The sequence below is a fragment of the Chinchilla lanigera genome, unplaced genomic scaffold, assembly GCF_000276665.1.
Source record: "Chinchilla lanigera isolate Chin_1 unplaced genomic scaffold, ChiLan1.0 scaffold00093, whole genome shotgun sequence".
NCBI classification, from domain to species: domain Eukaryota; kingdom Metazoa; phylum Chordata; class Mammalia; order Rodentia; family Chinchillidae; genus Chinchilla; species Chinchilla lanigera.
Genome location: NW_004955494.1, coordinates 7,593,658 through 7,619,158, shown reverse-complemented (window position 1 = coordinate 7,619,158; position 25,501 = coordinate 7,593,658). Strand labels below are relative to the sequence as shown.

The 25,501-nt window shown below is 41.4% G+C and overlaps 1 protein-coding gene across 6 annotated transcripts in view; it reads left to right on the top strand.

Annotated features, from left to right (window-relative positions):
* Cald1 (caldesmon 1) overlaps positions 1 to 25,501 on the top strand; it is a 97,397-nt gene that overhangs the window by 56,400 nt on the left and 15,496 nt on the right. For 4 of the 6 annotated variants that reach the window (XM_013504983.1, XM_013504984.1, XM_013504981.1 and 1 more), the window contains exons 3-8: positions 3,236 to 3,382; positions 5,920 to 7,009; positions 8,456 to 8,533; positions 13,542 to 13,684; positions 19,813 to 20,065; positions 21,533 to 21,673. In XM_013504983.1, coding sequence (XP_013360437.1) covers positions 3,236 to 3,382; positions 5,920 to 7,009; positions 8,456 to 8,533; positions 13,542 to 13,684; positions 19,813 to 20,065; positions 21,533 to 21,673 — 1,852 coding nt within the window. The remainder of the gene's footprint in view (positions 1 to 3,235; positions 3,383 to 5,919; positions 7,010 to 8,455; positions 8,534 to 13,541; positions 13,685 to 19,812; positions 20,066 to 21,532; positions 21,674 to 25,501) is intronic. The other 2 variants (XM_005405503.2, XM_013504985.1) reach the window with 1 other exon arrangement.

The window sequence follows — 25,501 nt, the reverse complement described above, 5'->3', positions numbered from 1 at the left end:
TATGAAATGATATATATACCATGATCCCACTTTATAAAATGTAAATACTATGAACACATAGGGAAAGGTCCTATAGAATATGTCATATATTCATCATGTTCATATCTGGCTGGTAGGATTCAGGGGAGATGATATTTTACTTTTTGCCTTCATATATTTTTTGTTGTCTGGCTTTTAAAAATGGTCTGTTACTTTTAGGAAAAAAAAAGTGAATTTTTTCAATTTTTAAACAAAAAAGTAATAAACTTATGGTATAAGCATGAAGGACAGGGCGATTTGGGAAATACCTGAAAGCTCAGAGGGTGTAGTTCGCTTGACATGCTAAGGGTCAATGCAGAGAATTTCACAGTGGAAGGCTTTCCACACATTTCAAGTCATTGGCATGGACACAATTTCACTTATGAAGTGTAAAGTCAACTGATAATGCTCTTGAGGTGGCAACAAGGCACGTCACGATTAGCCCTTTTTATTACTGTTCTTAACTTTGTACAATCTTTACACCTTCCTTTCCTAGTAGGAATGAAAGAACTTTACAAATTTGCCTCTAGAACTGTGTATCTTAGGAAAAGTCCCTCCTTTCAATGGGGAGGGACTGTCAATAAATTTTAAGCTACAATAAGTGAGACAAGATAGTACACAGGATCCAGTTGTTCTGGTCACTCCTCTGATGAGAAATCTAAGAGTGAGAAAGATTAAGTGTGACCTGGCCAAAGTGGAAAATCTAGTCCAGGTCAGAGGCAAAAGCTAGCAACACCCAGCCACGAGGCTCATTGGGTATGTAGAAGGGGGAAAATAAAAAATCTCAATTTTTCAAATACATTGGGAAATGAGATCTTAAAATCAGATTCCCATAAGAGAAAGGAGTGTTGCTTTTGACATAAGGATGCCCTACATGGAGGTTTTATGTCCTCTGCTTGTCCTGAAGAAGAAGGTTCCAACTAATAGCTGTGACCTCAGAGCTGATCCAGAGAGATAAAAGAACAAATTAAGACTTTCTGCTTGATTAGTTTGGGAAGCAGTCATAAGGACTCATTCTCTCTGCCGTGGTGAAAGCTGTCTACTGATTAATAAGCCAAGAGACTATTAGGCCAAGAATCTGAAGGCCGAAGCCAAACCACTGGGAAGAGCTTTCCACTGCAAGCTATGATGTGATTGAATTAGAAAGGAACATTCCAGTCATGTCACATTGTCACCTCAAACTCAACAAGTCTAAAATTGAACCCATCTTTCCTCACAGAGCAGCTCCTTAACTGAACTTTCCTAAGAACAAGAAACTATTTCAATTTAGAAAGCTTCGTTGTAACATATCCATTATAGCTTTCCATTGTCAGACACAGACAAGATCTAACTCAGAGTAATCAAGGGCTGCCCGTTCCTGAGAGATCAGTTCTGGAAACCAGGTTTTCTAAGTCCTAATCCAGTTATCCATTAACTCCACCACACTACCCTTCTCTTCATATTTGTGGAAAATTACCAGTCCATTTTATAGAATTACTAAATGACACTTTATTTATATTGGCATGTGAGTCTTGTACACAGGCAGAAGTCAGATTTGCTGAAGTAGCAAAGAGCAAACCAACCTTCAAATTTTTTAATCTTGTGATTTGTAGCCTATGTAGGTGGAAACAGTATTTGTAGCATTTTTAGTATTGAAGGCAAAAGATGACATAAATGAGATAAAGTCCTAGATCCAAGCCTCAGAGTGCACAGTTTATAAATCTAACACAAGCAAACCATCACCGGTCAGTTGTACCATATGACTGATTATTGGTGTCCATTGTATGGTTTGATGCTTGGTTTTCTTAATTGGAAGGTTATTTTGGCTTTATAGTTATATAAAAATTATCCACATATTCTACACACCCGCCATACAGCATTAAATCTTGCGTTAACAATCTGTATTCTATACTTTAAAATTTACTAAGAGAGTAGATCTCATGTTAAGTGTTCCTACCACAATCTTAAAAAGGATTATTAACATGAAACATTTACATGTATGGATTTCTATTTGCAGATGTGTAAGTAAGATTATAATTAAAACATTTTAACTTTGCAGGGTAAAAAGCAGCTCCCTGCAGTTCAACCTCACCTCCATCCCTTCTCAGCCGGTGCCCCGCCCCCATACGAGCCCGCCCTAGGCCAGCAGCTCTACCCAAGCCTCCTGGCATTCTGTGTCTGCACCAAAAGCTGTCAAGCTAACCACGCAGGCTATTTCCTTTTGACTTTGGGCATCTGTTGTTCCACAGCCCCAATTCTTTATTTGGAAATAAGTACTGGGGGAAACATTTCTGGCATAGTAATACTGATTGTATAATTTCTCCAAATAGGCATTTGCCTCAGATGAAACTATAAAAACTAAATAAAAGGAACTTGTGTGAACCCCTCTGTGGCTCTTCTACTCACCTCAGCCCTTGGGGTTCCAGCTAAATACACCTGCAGTGATTGTTGTGCCCAGTGTGTGGGTGACAACACTAAAGGATGTTTTAGGGAATATCCCAAGTCACCACTTCACAAGGCACTGACTTTGTTTGTTCTTTGGGCTATGTTTGTTTATTTTTGGTACCAGGAATTGAACTCAGAACCTCACACTTGCCAGCAGGCTCTGTGCCGCTGAGCTATATCCAGGGCTAAGGCACTGACTTTGAAGTACCTACTAACTGTCAGTAATATCCCCTGTCTCCAGGGGGGAAAACAAAATCCAACTAAAGATATCCTGCTCTTGATTTTAATAAGCCATTTGGGTTTATTAATACCAAATTCTTGATTTGGTAGTATAACTTGATTCTTTTTTTGGTCTTTGTGACATCACCTGCACAAATAATTCATTCAACCTACTAAATCTTTTTTTAAAGAAGTATTTTTATTATTGAAGTTCAATACTTTGGATTTCTGCTTCTAAGTCTTACATGTGATAATCAGCTTAGTGAAGAAATCTAAATGTGTTCACCCACCCTCCCCAAACACAGCCTCATTTTGTGTACATTTTTGTAGCTTCAGCTATTTGATCATTGTAAATTACCCCTTGCAGTTCCTGGATTCATACTTTTCAAATACTCAAAAATTGGAAAACTAGTGAAGGGGGCCTCCAAACTTAAGGGATGGGCCAGCCATCTTGCTAGAACTCTGTGGTTCGTTAATAGCCAAGTTCAGAAAAGGGAGTGGGTGTTCCTGCCAAGAAGTTGGTGAAAACAGCTGGCTGCAGACATGCTCAGGGTTTGTCTTTGCGATGTTGTAGAATCGCCTATCAGAGAAATGACGATGATGAGGAAGAGGCTGCACGGGAACGGCGCCGCCGAGCCCGACAGGAGAGGCTGAGGCAGAAGCAAGAGGAAGAATCCTTGGGACAGGTGACTGACCAGCTGGAGGTTCACGCCCAGAACAGGTACTGTGCTCTTCAGAGTGGGGAATCTCTTGATTGTGTCTGTTGGATGGAATTTGTCAGTCAAAGCATTCGTTTCCAGCCTAACTCAACCCTTTATCATTGATCTTACTGCTGCTTTTGTGACCACTTTGGGCCACAAATCAGATTGGATGACCAAGTTGATGTAGACACTAGGATACAACTATTTCCTGCACAGAAGCACAAAACTACAAAACTTGGTCCCCTGGGAAGTAGCTCAGGATTGGGGAACATAGCAAAGGGGACACAGGTATGCTCTCTGGGCTCAGCTGAATCCCAATATGGCCTTTCACTGTGTTTCTTCACCTAAATGGAAGTAGAATTCTACTTTCCATCAAAGGCTGTTAAGTAATTCTGAAATTATGTGACAGTGCATGTAAAAAGCACAGGGTCTTTCACATAGCAAGCACTCAATAAATGTCACTGTCATCAGAATCTTACAGAGGAGAGCAGCATTCAATGCCTTTGTATTTTTAAGCTGAAGGATGAGGAACAGAAAAAAATAATTTTTAAATAGTATCCCGAGGCTTTTCCTAAATCTTATTATTAGTGAGGCATCAGCAATGGCTTAAAATGATAAAAGCTGGTCTATGGTTTTCTGCTGTGAAAGTCTTACTTCTACTTGTGTTTCTCTTCTGCTTTCACATTTGATAATTAGTTATTTCATGATGCTAATTGAATTCAAAGTTCTTTTTTCAGGAAAGCATATTCAGGTCTGTGAATACGTGGCTTATCTCTGACATATTAACTGGCTACAAAAGGACATATTTTCCTTGTGGCTATACAGAATCTGCTGAGTTCTTAAGTGTATTTTAGACTGGCTAGCACCCTGGAATTTTGTGTACCTTTCTAAAAATTATTAGAATTCAGTTGATCACAAAGCCTTGTGTGTATACTTGTCTCCTTAAATGCTAAATTCTTTGTCTTTTCTTGGACATTTAATCCTGAGAGGTTTAATTCATAGAGACAACATCCTGCAGCAATAGCTAAGACTGAGAAGGCTTAAAATCTAAGCTTTGCTCTACTGTACTCTGTTGTTTAATATGAAGTGTGTTTTTCCAACATTAAGTGAACTTGAACATCAAAAGGGCCAAGTTTGGTATGAACCATGAAATTTGATGGTGTTTCTAAACATTGCAAGATACATGCTTCCAGCTCCGGTCTCAGTTCTGATATCACATGACTAGTTGTTTTCTGCCAAGAGACACCAACACTCCTGGCCCGGGCTGTATCCAGCATCCCACAAGAATTAGGGAGATGATGGACATGGTATGGCTTGGTTTTATAGAGATTTCTTTTCTTTTCTTTTAATCAACATTAAATTTAACCTTTATCTACTGTAGAAGAAAAAGAATAAGAAGCCCTTAGTTCATGAAAATCTTGTCAAGGAAGGTAGATAGTGTATATATTGGTTAAGACAATGCTGCTGCTATGACAATAAGCTCCCAAATTTAGTACTTTGATACAATAGCCTCCACCTGTCCATCGTGGGTATTTCTGTCTAGTCAGGGGAACCGGTTACCTATCTTCCTTTCTTATGTGACTCTGGCAACCCTACGGATGGGTGGAGTCTTCTAATTCAGGCCACAGACAGAGACAAGGAGGACAGAGAATGCTCCTCTGCTTCTTCATTGCCTTGGTCTGCTCACATTTCAACAGCAATTGTTTGTCACATGGTCCTGCCTAGGTACAAGGAAGCAGAGAGGTAAGAAATGTAATCCTGATCGGCCACCACTACCATTGTGACTGTGGCAGGAAAAGCATGGATTGTGAGGGACACGCTGATGTGTCTCCCTTGGGGTCACTGGCACGATCTTAGAATCTCCACACTGACCCGTACACCCTCTCTCTGCCTCCCATTGCACCGATCAAGAGCAGGAATTCCATATGACCTGGTGGCCTGTGAGAATACCACATGACTCCTTACTTTGATTTGATCCTTGTATCAGTTTGAGTTCCCAAAGAAGCAGATTCTAAAACAAAGATCTGAGCACAAGGAGTTTACTTGTTGGTGTTGTTTTTAATTTTTATTTTTATTAGTACATGTTTGCTGTACAAATCGTTTACTTGTAAAGTGAACCTAGGAAACACTAGAGGGATGTAGGGAAGTGAGACAGGGATGGGAAAGCAGCCAAATATGAGTTGTATTACCAAGCAAGTTCCCACGGTGGGCCTGTGGAACCTAACTCCACTGGGAACCTTAAGAGCCTGTGTGGAGCATGGACCTCCGAGTTCTCCAACTCAGAGGGAAAGGGAAGCTAAAGTATTGATACACTGATGCTCATCAGTTTTGTTTGAAGGATTCCCTAGGTGCCATTCATACTCAAAGCACTGCCAGCATGTTGAGACCATGTCAGAAAGGCCAAAGGCCAAGGCCTGCATGGGGTCCGTTGAAATCGGAGAGCATGTGAGCATTAACTCCTGATGTCTGTGCTCTGGTCTTAGGCAGCACTGGCTGCGAATGTAGCTGGCTGATTAACCAGCAAGCTGTTTTCAGTGTTATTCTTTCTGTTGTACAGTGTCCCTGATGAGGAGGCCAAGCCAACCACCACGAACACTCAGGCAGAAGGTGATGAGGAAGCTGCATTACTGGAGCGTCTGGCTCGGAGAGAAGAGAGACGCCAAAAACGGCTTCAGGAAGCGCTAGAGCGGCAGAAGGAGTTTGACCCGACAGTAACAGATGCCAGCCTGTCACCACCAAGCCGAAGAATGCAGAACAACCTGGCGGAGAATGAGACTGCAGAGAAGGAAGAAAAAAGGGAGAGTCATCAAGAAAGATATGAGATGGAAGAAACAGAGCTTGTCACCAAGTCCTACCAGAAGAATGACTGGCAGGATGCTGAAGACAAAAAGAAAGAAGAAAAAGAAAAGGAGGAAGAGGAAGAAGAGAAGCCAAAGCAAGGGAGCATTGGAGGAAACCAGGTAGAGGCGATGGTGGAAGAGAAAACAGCAGAGACTGAAGAGGAAACGGTGGTAATGGTGTTGAAAAATGGGCAGATTAGTGCAGATGCATCTAAACTAGAGGAGGAGAGGGACCAAGGCTCAGGGGAGACCTCCCGTAATGAAGAGATAGAAGAGGAAGAAAGAGAAAGAGCTGAGGCAGAGAGGCTAAGGTTGGAAGCAGAAGAAAGGGAAAGAATTAAAGCTGAACAAGAAAAAAAGATAGCAGAGGAGAGAGCAAGAATCGAAGCAGAAGAAAAAGCAGCGGCACAAGAAAGGGAAAGAAGGGAGGCAGAGGAGAGGGAGAGGATCAAGGAGGAGGAGAGACGGGCTGAGGAGGAGAGAAGGGCTGAGGAGGAGAGAAGGGCTGAGGAGGAGAGACGGGCCGAAGAGCAGAGAAGGGCCGAGGAGCAGAGACAGGCCGAGGAGCAGAGACGGGCTGAGGAGGAGAGAAGGGCCGAGGAGGAAAGGCAGAGAGCCAAGGCAGAGAAGGAGGAAAAAGCTAGGATAGAAGAACAAAAACGAAAAAAGCAGCTAGAAGGGAAAAAGAATGAAATGCAAGAGACAAAGATGAAAGGGGAGAAGGTCCCAGAGAAAAGAGAAGGGAAATGGGTAAATGAAAAGCGAGTGCAAGAAGATAAACCTCAGACAGCTGTCCCAAAGAAACAGGTACAGTAAGTGACTTGCACCTGGTCTGTGATGCCTGTGACTTATGAGAAATGTAATGCACAGAGAATTTGGGCCTGAGGCCACACGCCTACCATCCAATGCTTGCTCATTTGGCAAGCTATTCATTTTTTTCAGGTCATAGCAATACACAAGCATGGAGCAGTCGATGGATGGCTGAGTATATAACCAACCAAATTTATTGGGCCAACCAGAGAGAGATGAATTGCTCTGTGCAGGGTTGTTATGACTACCAAAAAAATGAATTAACCCAGTGATGAGGAATGTGGCAGTGCTGTGCTGACTTATGTTTCTGCATCTGCATCTGCATCTGAATGCATTCTTTTTCGCATCTGTCCTTTATCTAGAGGTCTACATGAGGCAAGGGGCCCTTAACGTCCCACCCTACCTATGTGTTTGACACATTTAAAAATTATAAAAGTCAGGGTGGGAAACTGACATAAAGCATTATGGTCAGCTGGGCATGGTGGTGTCTGACTGTGATCCCAGCACTCCGGGAGGCTGAGCCAAGTTCAAGCCCAGCCCAAGCAACTTAGTGACTTAGCAAAATCCTGCTTCAAGATAAAACATAAAAAGGGTCTGGGGATATAGCTCCGTGTGAAGGACCTGGGTTCAATCCCCAGTATATGTATTAAAAAAAAAAAAAATTATAGTCAGATATTTCATTTCAAGAAGGCAAAAATAAACCCCTTCTGATCAGCTGGAGATAAAAGAGGAAAGGAGCCACTTGGAACCTTTATTTTTAAGATCTCAAAACCCTGGTTTGCCGTCATGTAGACCTTAGCTTAATGTGGACTTGCAGAAAGTGACGCATCAGGGATAGGGCAATCCTGAAGGGTAATGAAGAGCATGCGTTCTGCTTCTTTCGTTGTCTGGGTGACAGATTCCTGTGGTCTGAATAAGGGTGGGAAAAGTAGAGGTGGGGTGTTGGGGAGAGAATAGCATAAACTACAGATTTGGTTTTTTGTTTCTGTCTGCAAGACTGCATTAAGAGCACTGTACCTGGCACCACTGCACCCTGCCCTCCCAAAGAAGAAAGTAGAGACACTTGCATGTTCACCTTTTTGGAGCAAACTCTGTTGCTCAGCTGAAGTGGCCTTTCACTCTGCTTCTTTCTGTACGAGGGTCTCGTGCACCTGGCTATAATTGAGATCATAAACAAAATGCACCAAGCCACACACGAGGTTTGTAAACACACACGAGGTATGCCAGTGAGCACAACGCCAGGCACATAAGAAGGTTGCAGGTGGGAAGAAACAGCCCACGTCACTCTATAGAGCCACTGGCACCAAGGCTATGTGGCGCTCAGCCAGCCAGAGCCACGCTGTCTTGCAGCACATGTGCAGTGATCTGAACACCCCTTGCACTTGTAAGCTAGAAAGGGCTGCTTTTACCTGAGTGACTTTAACTGCTCTTGAAAATGAAAAGGAAGAAGAAAGGGGACCTAAAGGGCAAGCTCAAAGACAAAAATTCCAAGAAGACAAGCCTGCTTTCAAAACACAAGAGGTAAATGTTACTGAGAAATAATCTGGTAAGCAACAGAGAGCAGGCAGTGTTCCGGGACATCTCAAGTCTGATGATTCTCAAAACTGTAAGCCTGATCTCAATGGTTTTCAAGCCATGACTCGTGACCCATTGAATGGTGAAATCAGAGTGCCTCAAAACTAGTTAATTGCCCAGCATGGTGGTGCACACCTATAATCCCAGCACTCAGAAGGCTGAGGCGGGAGGATCCCTGTGAGTTTGAGGTCAGCTCGGGCTACATAACGAGTTCAGGACCATCCTGGACTACATAGCGAGCCCCTGAATCAAAGAAAAAAAAAAAAAATAGGTAATCAGCATTTTACAAAATGAAATGGAACAGAAAAATATGAGAGGGCACTGTAGGTAGTGATATACACTTTTTCTTATTGGGGGGTCATACTCAGAGCTTGGAAAACACTGAGCCAATCCATCTTTTCCTCCTTTCCTGTCTTCTAAGTGCTAATACTTTTCCTTGAGCCATCCTACATGCATTTCAATCATGAAATATTTCCAACTGGCTTTGATTAATACTTTAACTTTTCAAAGGAAAAACACCCTCCTACTCTCTCCATCTCAGTAGAAAATTTGGTGAACTGAAGATGATATTTTATTTCCAAAAGAAAAGTTTGGCCAAATGTTCTGCATTGCATTTCTGAGGCACACACAGGAGCAGGTACCGAAGGGTTTGCAGGTAGGTGAGTAAATGGGACTGTTTTAGGTAGAATGACATGGTGCCCCAGCGTAGTCCACAGCAGAAAGCTGGGCTCCACTTAACCACCATGTTTATTCCAGCCCCAAATAATCTTATGAATTGTATTCTATCTAATGAGGGCGCTTGAAAGTGGTGAAACTGACTCATTAGAGCTAAGAAGATCTGAGTGACTTGGCCATTGAGACTGATAAATCTACCTTTAGCCATTTAATACCAACCCAGATGGACTCTTGCTACATTTCTCTACCCATGGTGGCATCTTTTAAGAAAACTAAAAGGTGTCAAAGAAAAATCCATATGTAGAAAATGGATGATTGGATTAAATAGGAAATGGGTTATTTTCTTTAATGTTTTTTCATAAGATTCATGTAAAATAATGACCTATCTTCCTATTCCATATTATGGTTATTTTAAAATTTCTGTTCTTCTGTGTTTCTAATAGAACTATGATGGCTTGGGGGTGAAAAGTGAACAATAGCCCTGCACCTCTAAATAACTGAGAAACTGAATTTAGCCCTAATGAGTCAGCTAAGAAAATAGTCAGACACATTAGGAATTTCTTCTCATTTTGTGACAAAGAATAACTACAACTTCAGCTTCCAAATAAAGAAGAAAAGAAAGATATTTACATAGGATCTAAACCCAGTAAAAATGACCCACTTGTATTCCTCTACAAAGTAAGGTGGTAAATATACATATAAGAGGAAGAGGGCCTGAAATTAGGCTCTGTGATTAAACAAGCAAGAAGAGGCTGTCGTGAGCACGGTTGGATGTGTGAAATTTAATTCAGTTTACAACCATGCGATTGAACCAGAGCAATGTATTCCTGCAGAGGGTGTCTGTGAACTAGAAAGCACTCATCAGTTTAGCAGTGTTCCCATCTCAGTAAGATACTCAGGGTTTCAGCCTGCTTCTGTCCCATTTTTCCCAAAAGCAAATTAAAATGTCTCAAAACTTTTGGTCTCTCTTTTACACAAGGCCAGATAAGCTCTTCAAGCTAGGCTTTTAAAAGAGAGTCTGTTTTCCTATTTTAACATTGTGTAGGTGGGCTGCTGGTTGGGGGCTAGGTTTCCTCCAGTCTGGTTAACTGTGCTACTGCTTCATGGAGATGGCTTTAAATCACTCTACATGACTGCCATTTTAAATCACTTCTTCTTCTGTTATGTTGTTGCTGTTGTTTAAAAACATCACACACAAAAAACTAAAACCTTCCTTTCAAGGACCGGTGCAGCATAACCAGTTAGCCACCAGTAAACAAAACATCACATGAGCCTTCTCAGAGAAGCATCTCCAAAAGGCTGTCCAATGCCTTAAAACACAAACAAGCAAAATTCCATCCGTCTCCACTGTGGTTTAACTGTTTGTGGCAGTGATAGGGGACAGATGATCACCAACCTTGAGACTCAATGTAGCTTGCTCTTCCCCCTCTCCAATTATAAAAACTTTTTAGTTCTTCATCCAAGGAGCTTTCTCCCCCACTTCTGGCTTCTAATAGAAAAACAAAGTGGCTAGCAGAGTTGCTCAACAATACTGACCCTGATATTCATGTCTTCCAGGCCAACATTTCCCAAACTTGAGTGTGCATGCAAATCCCCCAGGAATCTTATTAAATTCAGAACTGATTCAGTGGCTGTAGGGTAGAAAATGAGCTCCCTCAGGAGGTTCATGTTGTCCCTGGATGAAACTTTCATATCAAGGAGGCTAGAAGACATCTACATGGTAGGAAAGGAACCTAGGAAAGGAACTGGGGCTTTTAAAGCTAAGAAAAGCATGCTAAGCCTGGTCTGGAGAGCTATAACTTATGCCTCAGTCTTGTTGCTATTCAAAAATCAAATAATGGCAAAGCAGTGCTCTATGAGACTCACATCTCAGTCCTTTACCACTTGCTCCCTTGACCGTTTGAGAGTCTCTCTGGCATCAGAGCCTCTTAAATTCCCACCTCTCACATGCCCAGGTTTTATGCCACTTGGTACTCCAAGTAACCAGAGTTTTATCCAAATGATCACAGTTGGTTAAAGCCTTCCTTATGAGTACACTAATGTTAACTATGTATGAAGCACATTGACTCCTTCAGTACGCTTGGCTACCAGATTTCTTTTTCATAACTTTTCAACCTAGAAGATCTCATTCTTTTCCCAAGGAGCTCACAATCCATGGGCTCGGGTTGAAAGGCCATAGAATCCAACCCACAATGCTCCTTAAAATATAAAGGCTCTATAGAATTCCTTTATTCATTCATTTTTCAGAAAAAAAAGCAATAACTTTTAGTAAATTGCAGTAAGAGCGTTTCTCAGAAAATTTTTCAAAGGAAATAGAAGCATACCAGCCACCCTAAACACTACCAGTAAAGGCAGAGAGCTTGAAAGAGAAGTGGGAGATTTTTCTTTCTTCTGTTGCACATCTATTGTTTTGTAAATCTGTTTTAAACAGCTTTATTGGCCAGTAAATCAGGTAATATTTGGGGAGAATGGAAATACTTTGCAAAATAGGAGAGATGAGTTCATGGGAATTTTCCTATCCATAGCGCTCCACAAACCACAAGATTTGACTCAGGATCTGTGTCAGTAGAATGCCTGGGATGAGCCCCACTCACCTCTACATTTGTATTTCCAGATACTTTTTACATAGGGTATAATCTCTAGTCCATAGTTTCTGGGACTCAACAGTGGTAAGCCAATACGAGAATATGCTCTCCTCCCCTCCCTGTCCAGTGAATGCTGACTTCTTGACAAAGACAGCCACCAGGCAGACATGAGCAAGCTCTATCACTTCCTTCCCGTTGCTGTTGACTCTCATGATCAATCAGGAACCCAGTGGGAAATGATGATGAAAGATTAAGAAAAGACCATCTCGTCCACTCCCTTCTTTTCACATACATGGCTGGAACCAGCATCACTCAGAAGTCTGTTGACTTGCTCCGGTAACACATCTAGGTTGTTGACAGCTGGAATCCAAACCCAGGTCTCTTTACTTACAAATCTCCCAGAGACAAATAATGGCAATGTAATAGCTCTCCCCTTCAGTGTTGCGGAGGGCATTCTAGTGTAACCCTCTTGGAGAAAGAGTAGTTTTAACCAGTTGGGACAACACCACAGCAAATAATCCATCCATAGTGATTCAGTAAATAACACCCAAAAGAGATAATCAGACAGAGGATTGTTGAAGGATCCTGAGTAAAGGAAAAAACCCAAAATGTGCCTCGCTTTAAAAAACATGCCCTGTAGGAGTAATTTTTCAGAGAGTGTTGAAGAATGGTTGCTTGGGGTGAGTGGTCAGATAAAGGGAAAGGTCCTGGGTAGCCCCTGAGTGCAAAGTTCTTACTGCCTGCCCTTCCTTCCAGAGTTTCTTTAGAGCCCTAGGGCTTTATAACTGTTTCCTGAAAAGAACAATAATAAACCTCATCTGCTTGCATGTTCATCTTTTAAAAATAAGTGAGAAGATGAAGTCAGAGTCATCTAAACTCCTTTGCTCCATGCCCCTGAAAGCTATGTAAATTCAGTTTACTTTGAAATAATGTCTCATTGACTGTAAGAATTTGTAACACAAAACCCATAAAATAGTAAAGCTAGCTCCTACCCTCCATTATCATCTTCTGTCTCTCCTCAACAACCACAAAAACACTTCCAGAGGACTAAAACATTCCCTGCAATGGTAATCAAGGTAAACCTTGGAGTTGTTGCTATTCCATTCTAACCTGAGTGGTTTAGATGACCACAGATATGGTCCCATGGGTCTCTGACATCTCCTCTTCGAGGTAGGTCCGATGTGTTCCACCCTTGGGACCCAGTTACTCATTTGGTTAAAATACAAGGGTGGTCTTCAGAATTGGTCTGGCAGATCTCGAAAACCTGGTAGGTTTCCTCCTTCCCTCCTCACTGTGTCTTTCTCAAAGATTCACTCTCCACCCAAGAAGAAACCTGGCTAAGCTAGTTGGCCATTCTTCTATCAGAGCCATACAGATAACAGCAAACAGCAAAACTCCTAGATGGGGTCCCAGAACTTCATCATTCCCAAACCATAACGCCCCCAGGGTTCTCCAAAACAAAACCCCCCATGAGAACAGGGATGATCTTGACTTCCCAAAATCATAGTCAAAGTCTATGTTCACGAGCCAAAAGATCCCACTTACTCTTTAAGAATTTTTCCTGACCCCTTCTCTACCATTCATTCTATAGGTGATTCTACTTCTGAAACTTGGGGCCTTATTTGGTAATATCAACTGAAATCTAATGATATTTTTTATCCTTATGTTTCTTCCTGGTGTGAACTGGTGGTTAGATGAAAGATGAGATTAAAAAGGACAAGCAGCCCAAAGAAGAAGTTAAGAGCTTCTTGGATCGCAAGAAGGGATTTACAGAGGTGAAGTCACAGAACGGAGAACTCATGACCCACAAACTTAAAGTCACTGAGAATGCTTTCAGGTAAGAAGCAGTGACCACTTAACAGTGACTGTGTCTCTCTGTGGGAGGTGGGGGGAATCAGTCTCCCAGTCCTGTGCCTCCACTCAGAAATGTGCCCCATAGGCAACATTCCTCTGTTGGGAGATCATTGGCCATTGTCTTAGATATAAGCAATGGGCAGATTCGGGTCCTGCTCTCAAAAGTAAGAGACCAGCAGTCATTGCTCCACAGGGCTTAATCTGCTTTTCCACCTTTTTTTTCTTAATTGCAGAGCCTGCTTAATGTCCACCTTCTTGTCTACTGATCTGATATGTTTAGTTTATTAAATTTTTTTATGACTGAGATTAATATCATTGATTCATTCTCTGAGTGGTCCAGCCAACTTCATAAGCAACCTTCCCAGTGCCATTTTTAAGAATTCATTTAATTTTGTATATAAATGTCCCATGAAGCCCAGATCATTCATGACTGAATACTTGGGAAACAATAGATTAAGGCATATCTCTTTACTGTGGCACTTTGATAACCCTTAATATTAATATACTTTGGGAATATCTAAGAAGGAGGGAGAGAAGATGGAGCTACCATTCCATTTCACACAGTTCAGAGGACTCTTAAGCAGCTCTAATTTCTCACCCCTCTTCACTAAGGTTGAAGGGAAATTGATTATAGGACACACTGCGGTATAAGCAGATAAATTGCCATTTCCAGATACAGTTGAACAGAGACCTGGCTATACATTTCTAGACAGATTTAAGGGTCAGAAGTCTGCTGCAGACAATACACTATGTGACATCTGTCCCACCCACACACACCTTCTCCAACCACAGTGCCAAATCCCAACCTCTGTTATGTCTGGCTGCTGTACCAGATGTGCTGGAAAAGAATTTGGGGTCCCTGTAGTGTGTGTTTCCATGAAGGTTGATCTTTAGCAGCAACCTCACCTATAGCTGTCTTTCTGAACACTTCAAATAAGAAAGTCACCAAGCAGATATTATGTAGAAGTTCTTACATCAAAGTCTTATAACATTCAGAAGCAATTAGATAGATATTTCAGGTCCATCTAAGATGGCTAAACAGAGTTGTCTTAAAACAATTGTTATATGTAAAAATCTGAGCAGAAACCTTCTCCCACTTATAAGCCTAATGCACACAGAAGAAAGATATACATGAAAGGCTTAAATGTAACAGTTTAGGAGTAAGAAAGGTAAAAATCCTTAGATTTAGTTCCATTAGTTGGAACTGGTCAGAGAGTATATGTGAAAATTAAAAGTGATTAAAAATTCATAGAAAATCTGCAAAGCAGATTGAATCACACTAGGAAAAGCTGAGTCCAAAGCTTTATCATTTTAAAGCCCCACACATGTCATGAAAAATGCTCAGTGATTATTTTCTACTATTACGGGTTTTTTGCTTAGTGGCTTAAGCAATGATTTCAAGATATAAGGCTTTTTATAGGACACAAGTTGTTTGTTCATTTGTTTTTTTGTTTTGAATTATTAAGAGAAAGACTTTTTTTAAAAAGCCTGCCTCAAAAGGAGTTTGGCTAACCATTAGCAACACTGCCAAGGAGCTTTGGCCTAAGCTGTAATTAATAATTAGCATGACTATTGTGTATAAATGCAAAGAGCTGGGTAATTCAAACAGAAGAAAAATCACAGAGTCTACAGCCACAGGTTAAACAAGAAGAACCCTTCAATATGATTCCCCTTAATTTTGCCATATTGGACAGAAAAAAAGATAGGAACTAGCTGCCACTGCCTTACTTGTTTTTGTTTAACTGCTGACATCTGTGAGTTTCAGCTTCAGTTAGAATTTGATGCTGCTAGGAACAGACAATTGGCTTTGCACCGTACACGCACAAAATGGAAAGTGAGGGAGAAGAAGCCTCAATATCGATAAACGTGGTACCTACTCACTTAACTAAAAAGCTAGCTGTGTTTTTAATAGCTAAAGACATGGTAGTTCTCTTAACTTAGATCTACCAAAGCTGAGACAGGAAGCGGGGAGGACTTTATGGAAGAACTTTGCAGAGAAGCCTCCGAAAGCTGACAGCTGGTAGCACATGCAGGCAGAGTCTTGCTCCTCTTTGAGCATAGCTCCTTATATCTGATTTAATTACTGCCTTTTTTATAGTCTCATTTTCTTATAACTAAACTATTTTCTCTAAAACATGACATAAAAATCTCAATTTGATGAGTAAGTTATGGAGATAGGTTATAAAAGGGATTTATAGAAAGTACAAAACAAGGATTATTTTATTTTCTAAGGTGAGAATTTTTTTTCTGACTACCAATAACATTTTTCCATATAAATGACCTTTTCTATGTATATAACATTTGAGAGGTATATATATGTATACGTGTGTGTGAGAATGTAATTCTGTATACTTTTAATTGATTCTTGCACCATGCATAACAATGTAAAATAATGAGCCTTTTATACCTAAGGTATAAGCTTATAGTTAATGATGTTAGGATATCTCACTGGCTGGATTTTTTGTTTGTTTGGGGTTTTGGTTTGGTTTGATTTGGTTTGGTTTGGTTTGATTTGGTTTGTCTTGGTTTTTTGAAACAGAGTCTCACTAATGCCACCTGGCCTTGAACTCACTATGTAGCCCAGACTGGCCTCAAATTCCTGCTTCAACCTCCAAGTGTTGGGATTACAGGTGTGCACCACCACACCAGGAAATTCTGACTTTTTTAACCAGACCCTAATGGTGGACAATTTAATTGTCCGAAACCAACACTGACTGGTACCTGGTGAATTCAGAGAGGCTCTTATTGGCGTGTCTGTCAGTCTGGTTCCTGCCCAGCCGCACAAAGGACAGACAGCAAACTCATTTCTAGAGCTGGAAAGACCTTCAATTAACTGAGAATCAGGAGTCATTGTGAACCTCTCTGTCTCTAAAAGAGTATTCTGAGGTCAAAATAAGAGTCATCTTTAACTGTAAAGGACCTAGAATAATATTTTATGTTTAAACTGCAAGCCATAGTAAGAAACAAATTTTATATCATGACCCAGTATGTACCTTTCAGAAAAAAAAAATGTATACATATTTCAGGAAAAGAAGAACTTGTAACTAGTTTAATACTAAATTTACTGAGACATCATGAGATTAATACAAATTACCTTTGGCCTCTACGGTTTCCAGAGGTGCTCAAAGTGGTGGCCATTAGCTTCCAGGCATTTATTACCATGGCAAACTGCTGCTTGGGTTACCTCGGTCATTGAGATCGCTGCACATGCATTTTCAATTTCTTCTCTAAGGGCCGGCAGTGTAGTGGGTTTTCTGCAATAAATGACATCCTCTAGGGTCCCCCCATGATATAATAACACCTGTTATCTGTTGTAAAAACATCACATTATTTTTCTTTTCCTGAATTGTGAATACATTTTTTGAGCAGACTCTATATATGTATTTATAACTGAAACCAGTGTGTCAAGAAACGATCCTTTCTTTTCCTTCAGGTAGTATATGCTGATGTTTTCTAGTTCATTTTTTTAAATGCTGATTACAGTCCACTAAAATGAGTTTTGACCTGCAGCTTAAAAAATGTTGTCCTGGAGGACATGGTATCTTCATAACTACCTCAGTGTTTAAAGCATGAGACATACAAAATAAGACCAATATTGTATAGTGTAGCTCTTGAGCCCATTTATGATGTTATTCATTCTCATGTTTCACAGCTACAATACCATGCCATTCTATTCATGGAATAAATGAAATTAGATGGTAGTCAGGAATAGGTTGCTTGCGTTGAAAACTAGTTTAAAAAGATCTCACTACTTGTTAATAAGTATTTAATAAAAGACATACTATATCCCTGTTCCTGAGTTAAAAACTAACTATAGCAAGGCCCTCCAACACACCATTAACTCCTCCAGCCCCAGAAGGGCCCAATTTACATGAGTTCTGTCTTAGTGAAAAGTGTTCTGTGCAGTTTCCACTTTGAGTACCAACATGTTTCAAAAAGATCAATATTCTAACTATCCGACAGCAAATTTACTAAAGGAACTCAGAGTCCATAGGTGCCAGTGATACTTCTCCACCTTTTGCCAGGTAAAACATTAAGAATACCAATTTTAATAAAATTGAACCCAAGAACTCAGGTTAGCATTTTGTCTTTAGCCTTAATGTGTTTTCAGTTCTACAGCGGAATTCCTATGGATCCTCCATCGCTGCAAGAGAAACTTCAGCATAGCCTCAGCTTCTGTTCGTGCTTATAATAACCTTGCCCCTTTTCTTCCTGTGTTATGTGCTTTTCTTCCTGTGTTATGTGCTGTGCGGGCAGGGAAGATAGCTAGGTCTAGAATGTACTCTGGCGACTTACCAGGTAGGAAACATCCCTCACAAACTCTGTCTGAGAAGTCTGAGGGGAGAGGCCAGGAGGTAGACTAATATGTCCTAGTTCAACTGATTTACTGTTTTGTTTTTAAAAATCATATTTAACTTCAGATATAATATAGTGTAAGATATAAAGAGTATAAGTAGTAGAGAAGCATTAGAATCCCACCATAAGTCAACCACTTTCTCTCTTCCAAAAGTTGGGATAAATCATTTTTCCTGTTTCACCTGTGGTGAGCTAATCTATCAAATGTGGATAACAGACCTGAACTGCCAACTTCCCAATTATTGTGACTAGTAAATGATTATAATATGTAAAGGGTTCATAAAGCATAACAAGTAACCTTTAAGTAGCCACCCTAACCGCAGCACCTCCGAGCCAATTTAGTAACTTTAAGTCGTGATAAGGAATATTCCAGTTGTATAGGGATCAAAGAGGATAGAAAATACACAAATCGTATACATATATGTATGCACAAACTGAAGCTGGTGGTGAACATGCAGTCATTAGGAACTTTCTGTGTATGGCTCTGACTGTGGTTTTAGCTCGATCAGGCAGCAATGGGTAATTACACGTGTCAGAGGTGAGCTGCTAGAGTTAGGGACAAGTAGGTACATGGATTTATTTCAGTGCTTTCCCCCGTGTGACCGTCCAATGCTGTCTCCAATACCTGTACTGTTCTGTCTTCTCTCCTGGTCCATGATTCCGGAGAGAGCCAAATTAACCAGTAACTTCTTTAGGCCACGCCTACATTTTAGAACTCATTCTTCCAGTAATGTACACGCTTTCCTTTCTAACATTTATAAAGCAACATTTACACAATCCCGCGACCCCAAAGAGTAGCCCACTGGAGTAAATAGAATAGATAGTGTTTGCCCCATTTTTCCACGTTGTTGTATGTGTTACATAATACTGTGACAAAAAAAAAAAAACCATTTACTATCTTAACAATTTTTCAAGTGCACAGGATGGTGGTGTGCCTATTCTCTCTTTTTTTCCTCTATTGTTGGGAGTACCCCAAACCACTCTTTTTTAAAAAAAATTTATTTATTTTCATTAGTACATATTTGCCATATACAATGATCACATTCATCATAGGGGGTTTGTATTTCTACAGATATCTTAATTCTTTTTTTTTCCCATTCCATCCCTTCAAGCCTTCTTCCGCTCCCTATTTAGAACAGCTTTGTTTCCATTTTTTCTCTTCTGTTCTCTTTATTTTTAATCGCTTTTCGCTTCTCTCCCTTGCTCCTCTCCCCATTTGAACGCGCTCTTCCTAGTGTTAAGTGTATTGTCAGCGTTGCGCAAGAAATCTCCAAAATCTTTTCATCTTCCAGGACTGAAAGTCTACACCCATGAAGCAGCTCTCCCTTTGCCCTTCCACAGCCCCAACCCGCGGGGAGCCACGGTGCTACTCTCTATTTCTAGGAATTTGATGACTTTGGATTCTCACGCAGGACCTGTGCTTTTCTATATAACTGGCTTATTTCACGTAGGTAATCCACCCACGCTGTGGCGTGTGTCAAACTCTCCCTCCTTTTGAGGGCCGAATAATGCCCGTGGTCGGATTCACCCCGTCTCTGACCCGGGTACCCCACTTTGGAGCCCGGTGGCTTTGTGAACAACGCCGCAGTGAGCGCAGAAGACCCTGCCTCCAGCCCTGACCTCGCCCCGGACTGCGCTGTGGCCTGGGCTGCAGCCCCGCTCTTCCTCGCGGCGAGCGCTGGGGCTCAGGGACGCCCGGGTCCTTGGTGGGCGCCCTTCCCAGCTCCGCTCCTCTCCTCTGCTCTCTGCCCGCAGCCCCAGCCGCCCCGGAGGCAGCAGGGAGGCCGAGGGCGCCCCGCAGGTGGAGGCCGGCAGGCGGCTGGAGGAGCTGCGCCGCAGGCGCGGGGAGACCGAGAGCGAGGAGTTCGAGAAGCTCAAGCAGAAGCAGCAGGAGGCGGCTCTGGAGCTGGAGGAGCTGAAGAAGAAGAGGGAGGAGCGCAGGAAGGTGCTGGAGGAGGAGGAGCAGAAGAGGAAGCAGGAAGAGGCGGACCGCAGAGCCAGAGAGGAGGTAGAAGGGCCCTGTCGCGTGGCCTGACCCAGGCCCTGAGAGGCTGAGGCAGAAGGGTTGCGAATTTCCAGCCTAGCCTGTGCCATTCAGCAAGACCTCCCCCTGCATCTGAAAATTTAAGAAAGGGTCAGGGTTACAGCCCAGTGAGGAGGCCCTGGATTCAATCTCCAGTACCAAAAATATTATGTATTAAAAATATATTGAATATTATATATAAGCTTACTGTGTGTGCTAGGCACAGTGGGTTCTAAAACCTATAGACAAGTTAACTTACCCACTTCTCATGAGAATTCTGTGATAGTGGCGCTCATCATCCCCTTTGCACCTTCCTTAAGACAGAACTAGAAACAGCAGATAAAAACTACAAGGAGGAAAACTTTGCCTTAGGACATGCAAGAGACGGTTAACCAGCTACAACTGTTATTGGGGCCATTTACAAAGTGCATTCTTTCCTTTCATTCTAGTATACGTTGTCATTTTGTGGGTAAAAAACCAGGAACCAAGTAGTGGCTTGTTTGAAGATTCTTGGACTAAGAAGTGGTAGAATCAGTATTGGGGCCGGGAGTGGTGGCGCACTCCTGTAATCCCAGCACTGGGGACGCTGAGGCAGGAGAATCACTATGAGGTAAAGACCAGCCAGGGCTACATAATGAGCTCAAGACCAGCCTGAACTACATAGCAAGACCTTGTCCCAGTACTATGCAGTATTGGGACCCTGCTTTTCCAACTCTATCCCTAGAGCTTTTGAGAGTGATAGCCTTCAAAATATCCAGATTATGAGCAACTCTCTGACAGGGCTCCTTTATGGTTTCCCTAAACTATGTGGATAAATTATTCCCTAAACTATGTAGATAAATTATTCCAAAGTCTCTTTCAACTCCAGGGAACAGAGGAGTTAATGAGATAGAGTAACTGTAAGCATCTCAATTTCACCACTGTGGTACGAACTGCCATCATATCAGGTTTATCAAAACATCTAAAATAATGTGTTCAGTAGAGGTAGGAGGCAACCATGAAAAAAATCTCTCATGTACTTGGCAACTATAGACCCATAGATTTGTGTGTTTCACATAAGCGAGCTCATTTGTATTCCAGACTCTTCTGAGAAGTAGGGAGAAGGAATATTTTCGTTCATTGTTCATATAGAGAAGTAGAAAAGCATTGTTAAATGATGTAGGGGACAGTGGTGATAATATATCACCATAAGGGAATCGTCATACTGACATTAGCCTCCGAATTTTCTGGTTCTCACGAAAGCCATAGGAAGCAGGTGCTGGAATCATCCCGTTTTATGATGATGGTAATAGTTACATGACCAGGCTGGGTACAGACCCAAGTACCTGGACCTCTCTGACCACCACTGAGAGTGGCAGCATCCAGGCTAGAGCACCAGTCTGTCACTCTCTGTCTCTTCCCTTCCCCTGGAAGCCCATTTTGTTGTCCTTATTACTTGTTCTTTCTCTGCAGGAGGAGAAGAGGAGGCTAAAGGAAGAGATTGAGAGGCGAAGGGCAGAAGCTGCTGAGAAACGCCAGAAGATGCCGGAAGATGGTTTGTCAGATGAAAAGAAGCCGTTCAAGTGTTTCACCCCTAAAGGTTCATCTCTCAAGGTATTTGCACCAGGAAACTGTCTTATAATCCTTCTCTTATAGTAGAAACTTGATTTTAGTGCCTTATTTATTGATTGATTTTTCAAGACCTTCCTTTTCCTCATTTATCTTTTAGTTATCCTTTCCTGCGAGTCTTTCAGGCTGCTGTAACAAAACACTTTAGGCTGGATAATTTATAAACAATGAAAATTGGTTGTTCACAATCTGGAGGTTGGGAAGTCCAAGATGAAGGCACGGCAGATTCAGTGTGAGACCTGTTCCTTGTAGACAGTGCTTTCTCACCATGCCGTCATGGATGGAATTGGAAAAGAGAGAGGCAAATGAGCTCTCTGGGTCCCCTTCTATAAGGGCACTAATCTCATTCCTGGGGGCTCCATGTTAGTAACCTAGTTATCTCCCCAAGGTCCCACCCCTCGATACCAGCACTTGGGAGTTAGATTTCAACATAGGAAATTTGGAGTCTAGACAGCTTCTCTTGTTCACTACTATTGAAAGGAAATAAAGTGGTGAGATTTGCATCTGTTGTTTATTAGATCCTTTGGTACATATTTAAATGACATTTGATAATTATCTCTAAATTTCACTGTTCCACACTCAATCATCTGCTTCCTTTCTTGGAGAACTGAAAGTAGAAACATTTCAAGTTTATAAAATGGACGGATGTATTATGAAGGTTTAAGTTGCTTGTTGTGTTAGCTTTGTCATTAAAAGCAGAACTGCTGGAAGGGGTACAGGTTCAAAGTTTAAAGCAGTTGTCATGGGGAAAGATGACTTGTGACTCGGTAGGGTCCCTTGCTAGGATAAGTTTGGTCCAAAGGCTGCCATCCTTGACTAGAGCTCCTACTTAACCTGAGATGGAAGTGTTTCCCAGGACACGAGCAGAAAGGAGCTGTCAGGGAGATGAAGGAATGGTCTAGATAAAAGGGAAAAATTAGCAGACTCTAGGAAATATTTTGCATTATTGATAGCCATTCTGTCATTATTTATAAACGTACCTTTTGGCTTGAAGGTTAACATTTAACTGCCATTCTAGCACAGTGCCTCACATATTGAAGATACTCAGAAAATATTCGTCAAATGAATAGATGAAAGAGTGAATAGATCTTCTGAGAAATTTTAGCATTTTTATTCTATCCTCATTTGCTGTCAGCCTAGCTAGGTTATAAAGCATCAGTAAAAGGCAGGGCCAGTGCAGAAATGGCAGGCAGGCTCTGATGGTGAATGTGATTGTCCGTGTTGTGCATGGATCATATGGCACACAAAAATGAGCAAAAGCCAATCTCTTACATTTTACAGCTATTTCACCTCCAAACCAGAATGCTTTAGCACCAAATAACAACACTTAGTCTTTGCTACCATGGTCTGGGCCTCACTCATATTTCTGACACCTCCCCAATAAACTCCATTGTGCCCCCCATGGTGACATTTTGATCCGTAACAGACCATACAAGCCAAGGTGCTCCGTGAGATGCGTCACCCACTGACATTGTAGCCCTTTTGTGTTTTGAAGGTACACTCCATTAGTATCACCTAACTGGAACATCTTTCTCAGAATGTGTCCCTGTCACTTAGAAACTCAGGATTGTATTTGTTTTTGGTTTCTGTTTACCTTTATTAGTTCATTCTTATAGTACCTAATGATTAGAGTGGTACCTCAGCTCGTGAACTTAATTCTTTCCACAATTCTAGTTGCAAATCAAATTGGACAAGAACCAAATAAAATTTCTCCACAAGGTCAACATTGAACCTAACCACTGAATTTGATTCTGTTCTCATCCAGTTCAGTTTGCAAGCAAATCGTGAAGAGAATTAAGTTCATGACCTGAGATACCACTGCACATACGTTCACTATAGCTCTTCACTGGGGTCATAAACTCTGCTGCAATAAAGAATTAGAGGGACATAGTTTACAGAAAGGAAGACACTTTACTGGGAAAGAGGATAAAGGAAAGGATAAATAACCACCCTGATAAATCAGGCTCGGGGGCTCCAGAAAGAGGGAGGACCTGAGGACCCCTTGTTCTTGGCTGCTTTTATTGGGGGGCAGAAAGACCCTTCCCCCTGGAGCTCGTCACAACCTGCTTGCCTGTCCTGGACCCTAAGCCCCTCAATTCCAAAACCATCACCTACATGCAAATTCCTAAGTAGGCTTGATTTGATTTTCTGTTGTCCTGTCAGGCCCTATCTCTGAAACTTATAGGCTGGCTAGGAGGGACTGTACATACAAGGTCTAATTAGCAATTGGGTAAAGGGAAACGTGGAGAGAGAGTGGGTGTGTGTGTGTGTGGTGTGTGTGTCCAGGTGTGAGTACATATTTTATATACTAAATAAGAGCCATCTTTTAAGTAGCCTCCCCTTGTCTCCGCATTTTATTGAAAGTGGAAAGGGGTAACTAGGCTAACTTGGTCAGGGCACCCGCCTAGCTTACCAGCTTTCTCTGGTCTTGTTAATTGCTCTCTCTTACTAAAGTTTTAACTCTTCCCGGTCAGGATTAGCCAGAAAGCCCAATGAGGCCCTTATTTTACATGTTTTTCCTGTTTACAAAGCCCTTTCCTTTACAAAAGTACATGCTGTTGGTGTCACTTAACCACAACATTTTTCTCAGAATGTGTCCCTGTCATTTCGAAACTCAGGAGTGTGTTTTGTTTTTGTTTTTACTTTTATTAGTCCATGTTTGCCATGCATGATGATTACATTTACTGTAGGGAACTGGTACATGGACGTAACACATTTCAATTATTTTTTCTCCCTTCCCTCTGCCCCCCATTTATTTTTCTAGTATCAGATTCATTTCTTCAGAAGACCTTATAAAGTTAATTATCATATATATACAGATTAAAAACCAGACTAATAATGGCCAAAGAACATATAAAACATGTAAGACAATTGTATTAAGTCAGGGTACACTTTTAGATACGTTGTTTTAGATACGTTGTATACGTTGTATACTTTTAGATACAATTTCTTTTTTCTTATTCTCTGTGTGTATATATAGAGAGAGAGAGAGAGAGAGAGAGAGAGAGAGAGATTGGTTTTCATATAAAAGAAACCACATGCTATTTAAGCTTGCGTGTCTCAATTAGTTCATTTAACATTATGATCTTCTCATGGTACATCCATTTTCCTAGAAATGGCTCGAGTTTATTTTGATTTATGACAATTTCTTTATGCCTCATTTTCTTTATCCATTCATCTATTGATGGACATACAGGCTGTTTCCAAGATAGCACTGTTACGAATTGCACTGCTATAACCATGGGTGTGAGTACATCACTCTGCTTTGTACTCCGATCTGCGTCAGGGAGAAATCACACTAAGCCACGGTGGGATTTGTTATTTAATAGTTGATATGTATTAGCTACCTAGTGTTTGCTGCACTATGCCAAAGAGAAGTACAAAGCAGGATGGCTGCCCCTGTGTTGGTAATATTGTCAACTATCTCACAGGAAACAATTCAGCAGTTACAGAGGTAACCCTGAGACCTCCGAGCGGAGCAAATGAGTAGAAAGAGTTTGTGGAACAGGCAAAACTTATATATGAACACTGACATTTTTGAATTTCATACAGTTTTCTTATGTCATGAAATGTCATTCTTCTTTTGATTTTTTTCCACAAACATTTAACAGTGTAGAAAAATCATTCTTGTTTTAGGGGCTATGCAAAAAAGTCAGGCTGCATTTGGCCCATTTATCCAATGATTATGACTCATGGACCCCTGCCCTAGAAAAAAGAGCAGAAAGGCAAAAACTTCCCTTGGTTCAAGCTCTTTGTGCAGCCCCAGAGTCTAGCCTGTTTCCAAGCCAGAGCTTTTGTTCCTGGCTCACCAAT